General features: G+C 43.9%; 1 protein-coding gene across 11 annotated transcripts in view; it reads left to right on the top strand.

Annotated features, from left to right (window-relative positions):
• Positions 1 to 16,639, top strand: part of AGAP1 (ArfGAP with GTPase domain, ankyrin repeat and PH domain 1) — a 395,948-nt gene extending 379,309 nt beyond the window's left edge. For all 11 annotated transcript variants that reach the window (XM_069782145.1, XM_069782144.1, XM_069782147.1 and 8 more), the window contains 2 exons: positions 7,142 to 7,397; positions 7,877 to 16,639. In XM_069782145.1, the coding sequence (XP_069638246.1) occupies positions 7,142 to 7,397; positions 7,877 to 8,080 (460 nt within the window). In that variant the 3' untranslated portion in view covers positions 8,081 to 16,639. The remainder of the gene's footprint in view (positions 1 to 7,141; positions 7,398 to 7,876) is intronic.
• Positions 16,640 to 16,895: the final 256 nt, after the last annotated feature.

The raw sequence follows: 16,895 nt of genomic DNA, 5'->3' as shown, positions 1-16,895 counted from the left end.
CGACTGTTGTAGAGCAGCTTTTGGCTTTTTTTAGGTAATATTTGTAGTATGCCCAAGTGTTGAGGTTGACCACCCAAGAAATGGAGGCAGTCTATGTATGTATCTAGAACCACACAGCGATAACTCACTCACTAGCCTTTTTTTTTGGTAGCCAGCACAGTGATATGTTCTGGTTTAAATTTTACATGGATGTTTATATGCGTGTACGTCAATATCTAGGTAAAAGGAGTCGGATCATGAACTCAATAGTTTTTCTGTTGGTCAGCAGAAGGTGGGTGGAAGGGAGCGGTCGTTTATGTCTGTTGTATTTCAAATTCTCCTAAGGTCTCTCCTTGCACATCTTAGCAGAGACCCATCTTCCTCCACTGTTCACAGTGCTCTTTTAATTGTTTTCACCAAGCTAAGCTAAGCTAAAATCCTTAGAGTTCACCATAGTTAGGGGTTTTTTCCTCCTTAACGTTGCTGGCAATGCTGTTTAAAAAAATTCTTGGGCTTTTGGGGTTCGTGGAAAGGTACAACTTGTGGCATTCTTCTAGCTTTTTGTTAAATCTCTAGGGACTGTTTTCATTTCACATAGTTGCACGGAACAAAAAAAGGTTGGATTTGTGTTGAGGAAAGACAGGGCTTACAGTTGTCACACTTACGATCTTTATTCCTAACTTAATAAGCCTTTTCTTAGTATCTGCAGTATTCCCTACCGCTGTATGTCACATAGCTTTTGCGTAACTTTATACAGAGTAAACCTCAGGTGTGATATATTTTACCGAGTATACTTTAAAAATTATTAGATTGGGTGTTGTGCAATGAAAACATAAGTTTGCTGCAATTTTATGTGATATATCAGAGCCCACAATTGCAGGATATTTATCTAAAAAGCCTGAAGTCAGTAAACCTTGATGTCTCAGCCAGGCTGGTAATTAATGTTGTGCAGTAATAAATCCTGCAGGTGTCTTAACACCTAAGGGAGAGCTGCTGGTTACTCCATGGCATCATTGGAAGGCAAACCTAGAAGTGCAGAAAGAGCAGCTATTTTGGAGCCCTGCATAGGGGGATGCTGTCAGAAGAGAGGGCAAAGAAAGTGGAGAAGCTCCGCTGAATCCGAATTACGATTACACGGGTAAGTGTTACGCAAGACATGATTAATTTAAGAAGCACATTCAGCTTTGCACATGTGAGTGATCTCTGTCCATCCTGCACAGTAGGGCTTTTTTTTTCCCTTAAACACACAGCTATAAAAGGAAAACTGGAAAACATAATAGTAGAGCTAATGGTGGAGAAGATCCTGGCTGTGGGCTTCAGAAAACAGCTCCCTGAAAGTGTGAGGGGCTTTGGGCATGTTTCTGATGGGAAGCCGCCTTTATTTGTGTCTTTTGGGGCTGGTGTTTTGGTTTGATTGCTTGAATAGGTCTGATGGTAGGAGAATTAACGAATTTGGCATATTTTTATGGCACTGAATTTTGTCTCTCCTCGCTGGTGGACAAAAATTTGAGTTGAACGCAGTCCTCAGCCAGGTAACTTTCCTGGCAAAGACAGTAATTAAATCATTTCCAAGCTGGGTTACTACACTGCTCGCCTGGAGAGCTCTGGTCCACAGTCCAAGACAAGACATGGGTTCGCTTATCGGCGGCTTTCCTATAGGGCTGGTCTTCATCCGTCAGGGATGTTTAACTTGTAAGAAGTAATAAGCTTAATAGGTTGACTTTATTTAATTATTAATGATCCCTTTCTGTCCTTACAGCTCATAAAACACCCTGTAGGTTGGCAAAACACTCATAATATTGATCAGGAGCCAGAAAGATATTTATTTCCTCTTTGCCCCAGCACACATAAATCTTGGTCCTTTTCCTCGGCAGGCGGGATTTACAGTGGCCTGTTTCTTAAAAGCTTTTCGTAATTAAGGAATAAATACCCATCGGTCTTTGTTTGCTGTCTGGAGCCCTCTTGTTTGCTGGGGACCTATATATCCCTGGTGGGCTTGTGCGCCTTCCCCCTTAGCAACGCAGCCAGGGAGAGAAAGCATGCATGCTAGGAAGCAGTCAACTGCTAAGCACTTACTTTGCAATAGAGTGGGGTCTTCTCCTGCAGAGAGAGGAAGCCCCTGTGTTTTCTCAGCATATTGTTCCCGGCTCCTCTTCCATGCCTCTCCTCCCAGTTCCTGCTTTGCTTGGGGCAGGAAGACACTTTGGAAATTCCTTGCTGCTAGCCCTTTCTTCTTGCTTTCTCTTCTTCTCCCCCCTTTGCTAGTTGCAATTAAAAACATCATGAACCTTTCCCAACATTTCAATCCCGTCTCCCCCCCACACACCCTGCCTGATGTTTCTCTTTTACCCATCCCAACATTTCATCGCTGACCCTATCCAAAGCAATGCGGTTTATCAGATGCTTGCGGAGTCATTGCAAAGGAGTTCATTTAAATGGCAAGCCCCGGCACAACCGGCTGCCCAGCGCTGGTCATTAGGTGATGCATGCTGCTTGCATGCTGGACCATGAAGCTAATGACACATTCTGGGACTCTCCAGGAGTTTGGGAGGTATGGGGGTTAGATTTACTTCATTTTCTTGGAAGAGACACATTAACCTTGTCAGCTGGCCAACAGGAGAGAAAATTTGGCAGTGCTCTTGCTGAGCTGGCCAGGTTACTACTGCGTTAAATGGTTGTACTTCAGTGAGCAACCAGAAATGGCAATACATGGGCATGGCACCTGCATGGCGGCGCTCGAGAGACTGTTAGAGGCCTCCTCAGTTACAGAATTATTTTGTTTAGCAAGAGAGAAGAAAAGATAAAAAATGTCAAGAGCTTTTTCATGTTGGCAAAGGTGTGGAGGACAAAACTTCACTTCAAAGTGCCTGCACCGATACTGCTTGGTATTTCTGATAGTGGAAATCAATGCTCTGCCGTGGTGAATACCTGCCGTCCGTTATGTTTTTAATGCAACCTTTCAAAATTTCATCAAGCCTTTTAACAAACGGTGAGTAATTTTAGATACCGAGCAAGGGACACAACATCTTTGTCGTCCTTGTTATTGCTTTGGTAAGACCAAGGCTGCTCTTGCGCTGGAGCTGTTGAATTTTGATGGCAAGTTCTCAGGCTCTCCATCCGCATGCTCTTTACACAATCTGTTCTAAGTCTCCATGTGAACATGGCTTTTATTTCCACCCTGCAGATCCTTTTCTTGTTTGCCTTTCATGCCTCTCAGCCAAGTATATGAGAGGGACAAATGAAGTTGAAGGCAGAGGTGAACGGGAGCAAGTAGGAGTAGGATGGAGACTCGATACCAGCGGTACGAGGCTCCTGCTCGGATTTGTTAGTGTAAAACCACACGCATTTAACCGAGGTGGGAGAGCCACACAGTGCTCTACGGGGCTGAGCTGTGTGGGACATGGGCTCATAAATGAGCATCTCTGGTGCAAACCCACAAGTGAGGAATGCAGTGTAGCTCCTGGAGCAAAGTTGTGCTCCAAGCAAATCTGCTTTTTATATTCTCTCATGCTACCCAGTTAGCCCTCCCCCCTTACAATGCCCGGTATTTATGTTTCCAGATAATAATGATGTGATGTGGCTGGCAGAGTAATTTAAATAATTGGACATTATCTTGAGAGGCAAGCACCTAATTAGATCAAAATAAACTAAGAACTGAAATTTTCATCTGTTCCTAATAACCCTTTACCTATGTACAGTATTGCTGCCATGGCAGAGATTTCATTATTCACACCACTGTATGTACTTAGAATTCACTAGTGATGGAGACTCCTGCAAGAGCAAAGAGCTTGGTGGTATTTTTTGGCCAAGACTTAGTGGTTCATTCCTCTGTAGGTACCGCAGAGTATTTTGCAGTCCCCTTGCATAACGGGTGAGGTTTGAAGTTTGTATCAGCAGTCTGGGTTTGAATGCATAGCTTCAGAGATAAAAGGCTCAAAGAAAGTCTGATCTATAACTGTATTTTTTATTTCTCTAAGTTTATAATCTATTAATTCCTTTGTGCGTATGCATTGGAAAAATAGCAGCTAGCATGATCACTGAAGAAAAGAAGTCATTTTAGTACATAGGAGGAAGAGGCAGCTCACACCTTCTCCAGCGCTGGGTATCATCAGGACCATCTGAGTGCATGATGATGTTGCCTCTCCAGCACACTGGCTTTAATCTGGTCCTGAGAAAAGGACTCTGCTGGATTTTAAAAGTTCAGTAAAAGAGTCTTGTTTACAGCTGAAAGTCTCTGGTGTTGAGGGGGTCGTTTAGAGTGGAAGTTACTAGGATTACAGCTAAGGGAAGAAAACGAGGGAAATATTTACTAGCCGATGTACGTTTCCTTTATTTTTAGGGATTGGTTCAGTGTCTTTCTCTTGATTAGTTGCTCTTCCTCACATTTCCTCGTACTCTTATTCAGTTGATTTATTTAAAGGTATATCAGCGCTGGCTGAAATGAAACACTGTGCCTCCTCTTCCTGCTTATTGCTGACCGCTCCAATAATTCATTTTTTAGCTCATTAGCTAACAGGGGATGTGAACAGTGGTCCTCCAGGGAACTGCAATGAGGTTAAGTGATCTACTGCTGACAACTCTGCTCTTGGACTGGCCTTCCTTGGGGGAAATGAAACCTCTACCAAGACAATCTGTGGATCCCAGAAGTGAAATTGGGGCATCAGAGCAACAATTATAGTATTTATGTCTTGTTGTCAGGATTTCTGAGATGAATGCAAGCGGCGGAGCTGAAGCTGTCTTCCAGGAAAGTCCCCAGGACTTCCCATTCAAAATGAAATGGTTTGTGCCAGAGATGTAGGGAGGGTATCTGTGGACATCGGTTTTCTAGATACACATTCAAAAACAGTCCCTCTACATTTTGGCTGTCCATGAGATGTGGGCAAGCGTGCTTTTCCTCCTACCTCTGTGATAAAGTTTTATTTTCTACCAGAAAACCCAAATGACATATCTTTCTTGTGCTCAGTTTGTACAGCTGAAGAAGATCTAAATCTCATTTGATAGCCGATGTCAGTGACATGCTGCCCCCAAATGTCTGAGGCTTTTAAGACACCTTTATTTTTGTTTGTAGCGTTTGCTGTGCTCCCACCACAACCCTTAATGTGACTCCAAAGGTAGAATTGGGCCTTAACGAACTGGTTACTTGATCATAAGTGCAGGAGAGTGCCTTAAGGAAGGAGCATTTGCACCCTCTCCATCACTAATGCAGGTGGCAGCATGTACCCCTTCCCATTAGATTTATTTTTAAAGGGGTTTTCTGTTCTTCTCCCAGCCTTTTGAGACAGTAGGATAAACATAAGCAGGATTGGGTCGTTGGTGTCTATCCTGCTCTACTATCACTCAAAAGATGGTCTGGGAGAGAGGGGGGATTCATTTGCAGACTTGACTAGGCTAAAAAAATTTTATTAGTTATGTGCCTGAGGTATGTTTTGCCTTTAGGATGTATGGGCGTGTGAGAAATAAATTCCCTAAGCCCTGATGTGTGCCACTGTTGCAGAACAGCACAGGTTGAATCACTTCATTTTTCAGTCTGGCATGTTTTAAACGTGTAGTGGATATATTGGTTATACTCTGAATATCTCTATACATGTTTAAAAAAACATATGAGATGTTTGTTAAACATCCTGCAAGATACTCTAGATGGATACTGGAAGTAGAACTGTTGCAGTGTTGCAAGAATGCCCTTTTTATTGTAAAATATTGCATGTTACTTTATCCTCCTCATGGCACTGGTTCTAGTTTGGTTTTTTAGCTTAAAAAAATACAAATACAAAAAACATGAATTAAAGAATAGTAACAGAAGTCCTTTTCTTCCTCCTCTCCATCTGGAATACCTGAACTGATACTCTGTTTATCAGATCCTGCCATCAAAGGTTAATTTGCAGCTCCCCAAATGTTTTGTGGGTTTTTTTTTTGGTGTGTCTTTTAGCTTGCAGGAGTCATTCAAAGGTTTGATTAAACGAAGCACTCTTTGTGTTAATTTTCTGTTTGTACTTTTTCTCTGAAAAAAAAAAAAAAAAAAAAAAATCCCTGGACCTGTTTGTAAGGTAAATTCTGCTGGGGTAGGGAAGCGGATGCTTTGGGAAGCTGTGCCCAAAAGCATCCAGGGAGGTCAAAGCAAGGTCACTCCACATGTACCAGGAAATGATGCAAAACTAATCCAGATTTGCTGTTGGAAGGATCTGTTTACATAAGCATTTAAAAACAGATTAGGGCTAACCTGACACTAGATTACTGGGAGTAGTGTAAACATGGCTGAAAGGCGTAAACAGAGCTTTGCCTTTTGTACTCCGGAGGAGAAAATCTGTCACCAGTAACAAGTTGCCCAGCTTAGGTGATGTATATGGTTTTCACAGGCTGAACAGATTACCTGAGGTACCTCTAAATGGAACTTTGTCTAGGGCTAGATCTCTTAGATCATATAATTGTATGGTAATTTTTTTAATGGAGAGTCGAGGGACTTGTTTGTAGTCCTTGTTCTCCTGTAACCTAATAGCATCCAGAAAGTTTCTGGTAGTTCTTTGACATATCAGGAGGAAATGGTGCTTCAAAGTACTGTTTTGGTGGTTTGCATTTTGGAAAAACAAACAGAGGAACCATCCATATGCCTTTTGCATTGGAAACATTACTCAACTTGTAGAAGGAAAAAGCACGCCTGCAAGCAAGGCTGTGTCTTTCAGGGCTTGCTTTCCTGTCTGAAATGCAAACCCAGGTGCCAAGTTACTTCTGGTCTTAGATACAGAAATTTGGTGCATTTTCTGTAATGTATTTTGCAGCACAACCTCAGTGTGGAACCAGGCTGCCTGTTTTGTCTTTGGTCTTCATGACGGTGAGCACTCTTGCACTGACCTCTTGCCAGCCCTCAGGGCAGCCCTGGGTTTTTTAAGACCTCCTGGCTGTTGTGATCTTATGACCCCATAGGCACAGCATCCACCGAGGGGGATCTCGGGCATTGCATTAATATGGCTCAGTAACGATGAGATGGGTGACACAACTATTGCTGCAAATACGAGGCTTGGGTGAACTGTTTCTTGCCAAAAATTTGAAGGGGGAATAATTTTCTTGTTGGTTAACTACTGTTTGCTAGTGTACTGGTAGCTGAACTGCCACCATTTAGAGGCAGTGAAGCCAGATTAGAGTGACCTGTCTCCTTTGGCTTCTCTAGGGAAGAAAAAGAGCGCTGGATACGTGCAAAATACGAGCAGAAGCTCTTCCTTGCCCCACTGCAGTGCTTGGAGCTTTCTCTGGGCCAGCATCTCCTGAGGGCTACAGCGGAGGAGGATTTGCGGACGGTCATCCTGCTCCTTGCCCACGGGACTCGGGAAGAGGTGAACGAAACCTGCGGAGACGGTGATGGGCGCACTGCCCTCCACTTGGCATGCAGGAAAGGAAACGTGGTGTTAGTGCAGCTCTTGATTTGGGTAAGTACGTGGCATCCAGGGGAAGGGGCTGGCTGGGTTGGCTTTTGCTTGGCTGTCTCCCTCAGCAGGACCTCCCAGACCTGCTGCTTGAGGGTTTCACAAAGAGTTCGCTGGTGTCCTCAGCCTGGATGTTCTTCACTGCATGCTTTCAAAAGGCAGCACTGTGATAAAAAAGTATGTTTCTGCCTGTCTTCTGCTTGACGGGAAGTAAAGGAGAGCATAGGAAATGAGGAAGGGGAGTTTCCCCTAGCACCTGTTTGAAACACCACTGCGGCAAATTTCGTTCTGCACTTGAGCCTCTCCCCGTAGAAACCTTTACGTGTGTGACTCAGTGCTGCTCACATTGTCAGGCTGGTATCCCGCCCGCTCCCTCTCCCCATTCTCACTTAAATTTAAACCTCTCTCTGCCAAATCCACTCCCTCTATTTAACACTCTGTTGGCACTGCAGCTTCCAACACCACATCTCTTCTCTCTGTAGTACGGCGTCGACGTGATGGCACGCGATGCCCATGGAAACACGGCATTGGCCTACGCCCGGCAGGCCTCCAGCCAGGAGTGCATTGACGTTCTCCTCCAGTACGGCTGCCCTGATGAGCGCTTCGTCCTCATGGCCACTCCAAACTTGTCCAGGAAGAACAATAACCGGAACAACAGCAGCGGAAGGATGCCCACCATCATCTGAGGAGCTCACTCGTGTATTCGCTGACCTGAATTACATCCGCAGCCTCATATTCCTCCATCCCCATCACGGCTCTGCTCTGTGAGTCTGGTAACTCTCCTTTTCCCTTTTCCCTTCAGTACATCCCTGTCCCATCCGGAAACGGCGCATCTGGAGAGCGCGAGGGGATGAGAAGGAGCAAAAGGGGCTGCAGAGAAAGCAGTTGTTTCAGTGACAGCTCTCGAACGATGGAAGCAAGTGGGCGAGAGCACGTGGGTTGAGCAGGACACGCCGCGCATAGCACTGGGACCTTGGGAGAGCGGTCGTCCTCGGGGGGGACGCAGGCTTCCTGAGCGTGGAGGGAAGGGGCGGAGGGAGAGGCGAGCGAGAGGAGAAGGAAGGAGAGATGGTGACTTTCCGTAACTGACAGTTAAGCACATCAGTACATTTCACCTCTACCAAACGCAACGCCTGGATTTCATTCTCTTCTCTGAAGAGCTTGACGGCATAAATCAGAAGCAAGCACAGAGTTTGTCAGGTTTGAAGCTCCTATGATGGTATGTGTCAAATCAGTTGTAGCTAATCTGTCCGGGGAGAATACTGGCTTCATTACACTTGTATAGTTGAGTTCTTCCAGCATTACCGCTGTTTAATAGAACATGATTAGTCATCACGGAGAAAAAAGCATATTAGCTGAGGAGGTAGTTACATGGCACGCTTCGGTGATTGCTTGGATGTGATTGCAATATTCTTAGAAGCATCATATTATCTCAGACATGTTCTTTCAAGCCCTTGGAGCCCTCCTTTCTAAATTCACTGTCATAATTTAGTATCTGTTTAATTTTTCAGTCCAAAGAGAGGAAATGAGTTGCTGAGTGTTATTTGACTGCAGTCTCCTTGGTGTAAAAACAAAATGGAAAAAATAAATAAGAGTAACTATGAAACACAAAAAGGAATAATGAATACCGCTAAGGAAAAACATTTCAAGTACGTTTAGTGAAATTAATAAATGCATTAAAGGCTAATATTTTTTCAGCCAGCAGAAATAGGTTCTGTCATTTTGCCAAGGTAAATGTGTTGAGTTTTTGGTCACTCCTGTGATGCATTGCCTAACTTATACAGATTTTTGTATTGTGTCTCTAGATTATATGTATGTAAAATCTATTTGAATAAAAAAAACATAAATATGCATTGATTTTTTTTTTTTTTGTACAGAAAATGACATCTCTGTTAATTTATAAACTGTAATGGATGTGAACTAAATAATGTGCAACTAGTTAGGATCTGTGGGTTACAGATCATTGTACATTGAAAACATTCCCAGCAGTGAACTCTTCTTTCCATCGCAAGCCTTTGAGGAACATATCAGGAGGAGATTATGGCACATTTGGCATGGAAAAAAAAGTGTACGAGACCTTTTAGAAAGCAAAAAGAGGCTGTTTCTCAGCGCTGTAAATATATTTTACTCCAGAAGTCACGAAGCTTTCACAAGCCAAGACAAAAAGCCCTAGCCTGGCTGTGGGAAGATCAGATTTGATTAAGTTCAGAATTGATAGCCTTCACCGCAGCGGGCAGGGCATGGCTGCGCTTGACTCCCAACTTGGCTGCTTTCTGGAAGAAAAATGGCTTGTGAAAGTAGCCTGGACAGTTCATTTGAATTCCAAGTTTTAATACTTGATTTGATTATTTTGGTATTACCAGGCAGATCCCAGCTTCTCCTGTTTTCAACAAAGTAGGATTCTGGCACGGGGAAGCAGGCTGTACAGGTTTTGGCAGGCAGAAAAGTGATTTTTTTTTTTTAAGTGGCATATGGCAATGTGAAGATGGGGGAAGGGTATATCACAGAGAAAGTTGAAAACTCAACTGAATTCGATGGCAAAGGAGCAATTATGTGAAGGCAGTGAGGTGCACACAGCATAGTAATTTGCAAATCTACCTGCTTGTATGTATTTCCCAAGCCTTCAGTGGTGTTCTTCCTTGGGGCTCTGGATTTCATTTGGCATACAGATGGGAGGAGTGTAGCAATTGCTAAATAAAGTGTATGTGGACAAAACGTGAAGGAAAAAAATGAAATCTGGTTATCTTAAGAAAAAAAACCAGAAAATTACAATTTGATGAAAATCATCAAATCGTGAAAGAAAAGCGAGCCTCAAGGTGGGAGCACGAGAACATTGACCAGCTTTTCCTATTTGGTGGTGTTCTCATTTTGTACTTTGTTACTGTATAGACCTTTGACTATTTGGGGGGGAGATCTTTCTTCAACCAGCCTAGGCTGGCTGCATCAGAGTAAGGCTACAGCTGATTCTCTTCATACTGAGATAATTTTTTTTTTTTTCAATTGAGGAAGGGTGTCTGTTATAATTGCTATTTCTCCATCATTCCCATGCAGCTCCCTGATCTTTGGTACTTACGGGTGGTCCTTCAGCGATGGGACAACCCATCTAATGTGCAGCTGAAGGGGATGCTGTGAAGCCCGCTGTGTCTTGGTGCTCATGAGCTTTATACCCCTACGGGGGGGACACAGCGGGGGTTCAGGAATCGCAGCTCATCGTCCCAAAGGTGCTATAGCTGCCTGCTGTTCCCCTGGGAGCATCAAGGGCATTTGTATCCGAAAACCAAGTCCAATGTTTCAAATATGTGGTAGGAAGATTTGCTGCTGTTAAGTTCTCAATGCATGTTCCATTTCTGAGCTGGTTTTTTTTCCTAATTGAAAATATTTTCTCTACGTAATTTAATGCTCTCTTTGGGCCACCATCTTCTTACAAAGCTGAGAGCGGTGTTAGAGAAACAAGGGCAGCCAGGCTGTCATGCAGATTTCAGGTCAAAGAATTATACATTCCTTTCATAAAAATATTCTGAAGGTGAACATCGAAAAAACACAGAATATTTTTAGGAGAGGAAATTCCACTGTATCGTAGGAAAAATGATATATCCAGGCTAGCCAGCTAATAACCTCATACTTTAATCAAGCAGTAACACAGTTGCTTTTAACCTAAAGGCAGGTTTTTTCCCTTGGAGGTGTAAGCATTGGCAGTACCTATGTTGAAGTGGCATAGACTATGTGATGACTTCCCCCGAACGTTTGGGGGTCTGCAGGGAGGATACCCAGTCGGGCATGCAGCAGCGATCCCTTCGAAAGACAGGACATCACCCAGCACTGTCTCTCCAAGTGAGGAGAGACCTCTGGCACTACAGCTGGTGATGCTCCAGCCACGGGAGAACAGAGCCCAAGGGTCCATGCCTCGTGGAGTGTTGGCTACTGCATCCCCTGTTCAAATGGGTTTGGTTGGATGGCTGTGAGATGTTTTGTGGCACCTCCTGAGCTAGTGGGACAGGCCACCTGGCAAGGAAAGTCAGGCCAGCGTAGACTCCATCCCCTTCTTGCATGGTGAAGGAGAGGAGGGGAAACCCCTTCCCACCACAGCTGAGAGCGAGGATGGAGGAAGTTCTCCATGGCTGGAGCCTGGCAGGGCTTGGCTTTGTGAGCCAAGGTCTCTGGGCTCTGCATGCTTTTCAGGGGATGCGTTTGCACTTTGCAAAAAGGATGTGCTTGAAGCCGTCCAGGTGTGGAAACAGGCAATATGTACCGACACTTGGAGAACCTGCAGGAATCGTTCCCCTTGCTTTCGCTCTGTTAACCCGTCCTTTTTCTGTTCTTCGTCTCGTGTTTAGCCCCTCTTGTTGCTTTTATGGAACCCACTTGCCAGGCTATTTACGCCCTTTGAGCATGTTATGAGCAAATTAAAAACAAATTGAGATCCAGTCAGTAAGAAATCCCAGCAGAAACATGTTAGCTAAAGCTGTTTTCTCCGAAAATGGAGTCCGCAGCTGTGGTTTTCATTGCGTCCCCCATTTAATCCTTTTCATCATCCCAGATACCTTTAAATCCCCCTTCCTCTGCACTTTATCCACAATGACTAAAACACTAGAAGTGAGTCAGCTGTTGCTATTAACATCAGCACTTTCTTTCTATTTATTTTAAGCTAATTGCTGTTGAACAATGTAGATGAGTCGGATGTATTGTATCCGGCATCTGAACCTTGATATTCCCGGAGCTGAGGAGGGTTTACTTTTCCTCACTATTTATGAAGAAATAAGATCTAACCTTGGGAAAATTCAGGGTCCTGCCAGTGCAGAGATTTGGCCAAGGGCTTCCATTACCAGATTCCTGATTTCGTTGCTAAAAGGGGACAGAAGAAAAGCTATTTTTGGAGAACCTTTGTATATTCTGAGCTAGGTGCTGCTCAGAAAGCCAGGTGAACTGCTGGAAGGTAGGGAGGATTTTTAAGCATTTGGGCATAGTGTAGAATAACTCTGTAAACATTAATATTGTTTGATTTGCTGTCTTTTCCCTGTTTCCTTAAATTATGTGTGTTAGTGCAAAAAAAGCTTTAGCTGCACTTGGAGATTTCCCCTGGCCAGAGGAAGCTGAGTAACATAGGGAGAGGACTGAAGGTGGGAATGCAGATACAGGCTTAGAAATGATCTCCGGCACTGTAATGTAGTATAATTAGATTATATGGGGTTTGGATAGCTTCATCTTTTATATTTGTATGGAGATCGGGAAAAATGAAGTAATTTGTAGTTTCTAGTATGAAGTAGTAATAGTGGAGACAAGCACAGATTTCACAAGGGGGTCCCGAAGGGGCCCTTTCCAAACGTCTCGGGGAGCCGTGTTTGCACCTTAACAGGGAACTAATGGTCATTGTGGCTGGAGGGACTCAAGGTAAAGGAGGACAGCGTTGGGGACCAAACCTGGGGCAGCTTGGCTGGATAGGAGACAACTTGGCCATCAGCATCTCATTGTCAAGCATCTTCGTTTCCCCTCTGGTGGCCACTACAGCGATTCATACGTGGGATCTCCGGCTATTAGTCTTAGATCCTCAGTTCAACATCTCCTTCCATTCTTGGTGATTTGTGGGTAAAATTTATTGTGTAGAAAAACGGTTTTGGATGTTCTTGTGTTTGCTGCATAGCAGAAAAAAAAACCACTCCAGAGTAAAGTTCTTTTCAAGGTAGAAGAACACTAAACTACCCCAAATTAAAAGGTTCTGCAATGCGTTTTGACTTCTTAAATTCTAAGCTACAAAAAGAAGGTTGGTTTGAATGGTTTTGTTAGAAAATAATCTCCCGTTTGAAAAAATAGAGAGGTAATAGAGCAACATACCCAAAGCCGTAGGTAGGTAGATTGGTTGTATTACAATATTCTAGGTTTGGTTTTGTTGTTTAGCATGGGCCAGTTTTTAAAGTAAATATTGGGTGATCTCATCTCATGACAGTTTACCTTGAGTTGACTGAATCTGTCTTATGTTTTAAAGGGAGGTTCGAAGGGTTTTGGCCAAGATTTTCAGGAGCTGTGAATAGTTCGTGTTTTGAGAGGAGGATTGCATGATTTCTGAAAATAAAAGGTTGTTTGGGTTTTTTTTTAGAGCCGTCTTAAGCCCCAAATCACTAGGCATGCTTCTGGTCACCTTGGCCCCTGTGTTTCATTTCAGGTGACAGCAATATGTGGGTGAATTAACTCCCATCGTTTACTACCGTTCACTGAATGTTCAGGAGGACTTTTGCTTGTGGGTGATTGAAATAAAAATGTCTTTGTGCATTTCAGCAGTTTTAGCCTCTTCATCTCTGTATGTCTGTCTATCTCCCAAATCCCTGTGGTATATTCAAGTGGTAGCGGTCAGTTCTGTTGACAGGCAGAGCTTCAGCTTTCTCTTGGCCATGAACTTTCTGGATGTGTGTTTAGCTTCCAGTACTAAGGATTGACTGTTTTGCAGTGCTTCAGAGCTAGTAATTTTTACCTGTGTGTTATGTACAAAACTTGAAGGGGGGTGGGGGTGGGGATGCTTACAGAGGTCTAACGGCATGTGTTTGGGATGACCATGTTGCTTGCTGGCAGTGAATGCACCATCAGCTCTTTTGTGTATGCCCCGTTTTCCAGAACTGATTGGTGATTTTTTGTTTCGGAGAACTGAAGTAGCTGAAAACACTTCCCTGGTCCTCTTGAATGACAAGGTACAGGGAGTAAAACCCCTCACAGCAGACAACTTGATAGCGTCTGATCTGTGCTGAAGGCAAACCCCAAGCTCGTGCAGGACCAAGGAAGGGTTTTGGTGCTGAAGGTGAGTTGTTATTTGGCGACTCATTCCCAGAACTGGGGAATGAGTTGATTTGAAGTGGAGGATGAAGTGCAGTCAAGGTGGTTTGGGTCCTAAGATAAAGGTGGTGTATCACATGGAGGTCACTAACTACACGTGCTTTGCTTTTGGTGTGCGTATGTGTGCTTATATATGCATATATGCTCTACATACTGCTATTAGCAATTGTGGAAATGTACATGCAAGCATTTACACATTAATCAGAATCTATAGCTAGAGCCAGGTTTTCAGTTAGATGTTTCTAAACGGGCAAGTTTCCCAGCTTGAGTAAGACCAGCCATTTCCAAGAGTGCAGGAGGCAGGCGTGGGATGGAGGACACCTGCTCAAGGGATGGAGAGATGCAGGAATGTGAGGTACAGGCTTACTGGGGCTCTTGCGAGCCATCAGACACTCAGGACTTGCACAGATACCTGCCTCAGAGGTATTAAAAAAAAATCCAGTTCTTTCAGGCAGTAACACTCAACTTGAGAAAACCTTCAAGTTGGCCACCAGGACTGAAGTAGCCCCCTTGCTTGAGAGAAGAAATCCCAGCTTGCCAGCCCTGGGGGTGTTACTGTGGGAAACACCAGGGAAGGAGATTCTGATGGTGAAAAGGACAGAGGACTTGCTGCTCAGAGGCCCTTTCTTTTATATAAATCTGCTTGAGACTCAGCTTACTGGCTGAATTTAAGTGTGGGACCAGAGGGCTGCCCTCCTGTAGCTGATTCAGAGATGCTTTGGGTCCTGCTGCTGTTTGTGGGGCCATTGGGGATGATGGTGGTGAGATGTTTCTGAAGAGCATTCTCCAGGTGAGTCCTTCCCCAAGAGCAGCTCCTCATCCCTCCCGCCATGTGTTCTCAGCCATTAAGCTCTGGCCCCAGAATTTTCCCGAGGGAGCCACAAACCTCAGCTGAAGTGCTGAGGCTTTGCGTGTACTGAGTAGTCCAGGGAAATTTGACCAAGTGTTGCTCGCACCGTTTCTACCCTTGCTTTCAGTTTATAGTCCTATCAGGGGAAATCAATAGGGTGAGGGCAAGTCTGGCAGGGCGAGAAGGATGTTTGCTGGAGCTAGGCAAGGTATGGTAGGAAACATGGCTGGGTGCACAGAGATGGTGGGAGGATCTTTTATTTCCCCTTCTCGCACCTGTGACAAAAGAATTACTTTGAAATGCTGTTGAAAACCCCTCCACGCATTTTTTCCGATGTATCCAGAGATTCAAATGGATTCTCCGTTGAATCTACTGAGCTCATTTTGCTAATCCACAGGGAAAATAGGATGTACCCATCCTCTGAAAGCACAGCCCTTTGTTCCATGGAAATACCAAGTTTCCAGGGGACCGCATGCTTTTGGCCCAGCTCTTTTTTACTATTTCAGCGTCAAGAGCATCTTTCACTTGTAGTAGATGGCTTGCGTCGGTGGGTGCACAGAATGAAGGAGGATTTGGGAGAGGAGTGTCTTTTAAAACACCAGGGACTTGTCTTGTGTAACTTTTGCCTTTGGACTCTGGTTTGAAGTTTCTGGGGGCCTGATTCTGCAGTTCCTGCTGCCTTAAACTGCTTGACTGCAGCAGGGTTTGGGCATATCCCCAATGCTTTGCCCATGTCCAAGGCAAAACAGCTTCAAGGTGGCTGAGTTGGGTGCAGATGGGCTGTATCCTGACCTCTCTGAAGTCGGAGTTTGGCCCCTGTTTTCAGCAAGGTTGTGATTTGAGGTTCAATCTAGCCATCACCTTTATTTTGGAAAGCACCATCGGCACTGCTTGGGAAGCGGATGTGTACGCTGGTTTGTTTTCTTGATTCTTTAATACCCTGTGACCGCCTGCAAAGGCTAGATTTTATGTTCAGCCATGTTTAGCCCCCAAGTTTTTCAATTTTTTCTGCTTTGTGATGTTTGTCTTTCTAGTTGGGATGGGGAGAAAGGGAGCCCAGGTGAGTAGGGACACCTGAGACCTCTGCTTGGGGTAGAGGCAGAAGATACCTAGCACATGGCAGGCTTTATAGCAAGTTTGGGGGTTTTGGGGTTGGCTTTTTTTCTGTTTCTGTAAATAGTAATGTATAAATGATGACAAGACAAATGTGGAAATTATTAAAAAAAGAAGTCTTTTGTTGTTGTTTTTATATTACCTCATTCAGCAAGTTTGTTTTACAATGACTCAATGATGCTTTATTTATATTGTTTGTACTGTAATTAAACCGATTGACAAACATTTCACTTTGCTTGTTGTTTCATATGATTTTGGTTTGATTAAGTATGCCAGTTTGTATTATGTTTCCCTTTCCTCTCTCTCCGCATTGAGATTTTTGTGTCAGCTGTACAGTATTCTGAATAATTAAAAAAAATAAATAAATAAAAAAAAGGAACAAAAGTTGTAAAGTACTGCAGAGAGAGGCTGCTATATTGTATAGGTCTCTTTCTAATAAAGACAAGAAAACTTGTTCGTCACAGCTTGCTTCTTTGCTTGAGTCTTCTTTGCCGTGTTATTGAGATACACCTGCCCTGGCCCCACTTTCTTCTCGTATTAATGATGAGATACTGTCACTCTTTGCCAGTAATAAAGATGAAGTATTATCCGAGACCTGGGATGTCAGAAGAGCCAGTAATGGTGCAAATTGATAAATTAAAAAGCAATAAGTCAACCAGACTGTAATGGTGTATATCTAAGAGTTCTGAAAGTGCTTATGAACTGAATGACAGATCTCC

Source organism: Haliaeetus albicilla, chromosome 4 (genome assembly GCF_947461875.1).
Source record: "Haliaeetus albicilla chromosome 4, bHalAlb1.1, whole genome shotgun sequence".
Classification (NCBI taxonomy): domain Eukaryota; kingdom Metazoa; phylum Chordata; class Aves; order Accipitriformes; family Accipitridae; genus Haliaeetus; species Haliaeetus albicilla.
The sequence above is the reverse complement of the archived record's forward strand: the minus strand, read 5'-3'. Positions and strand labels throughout refer to the sequence as shown.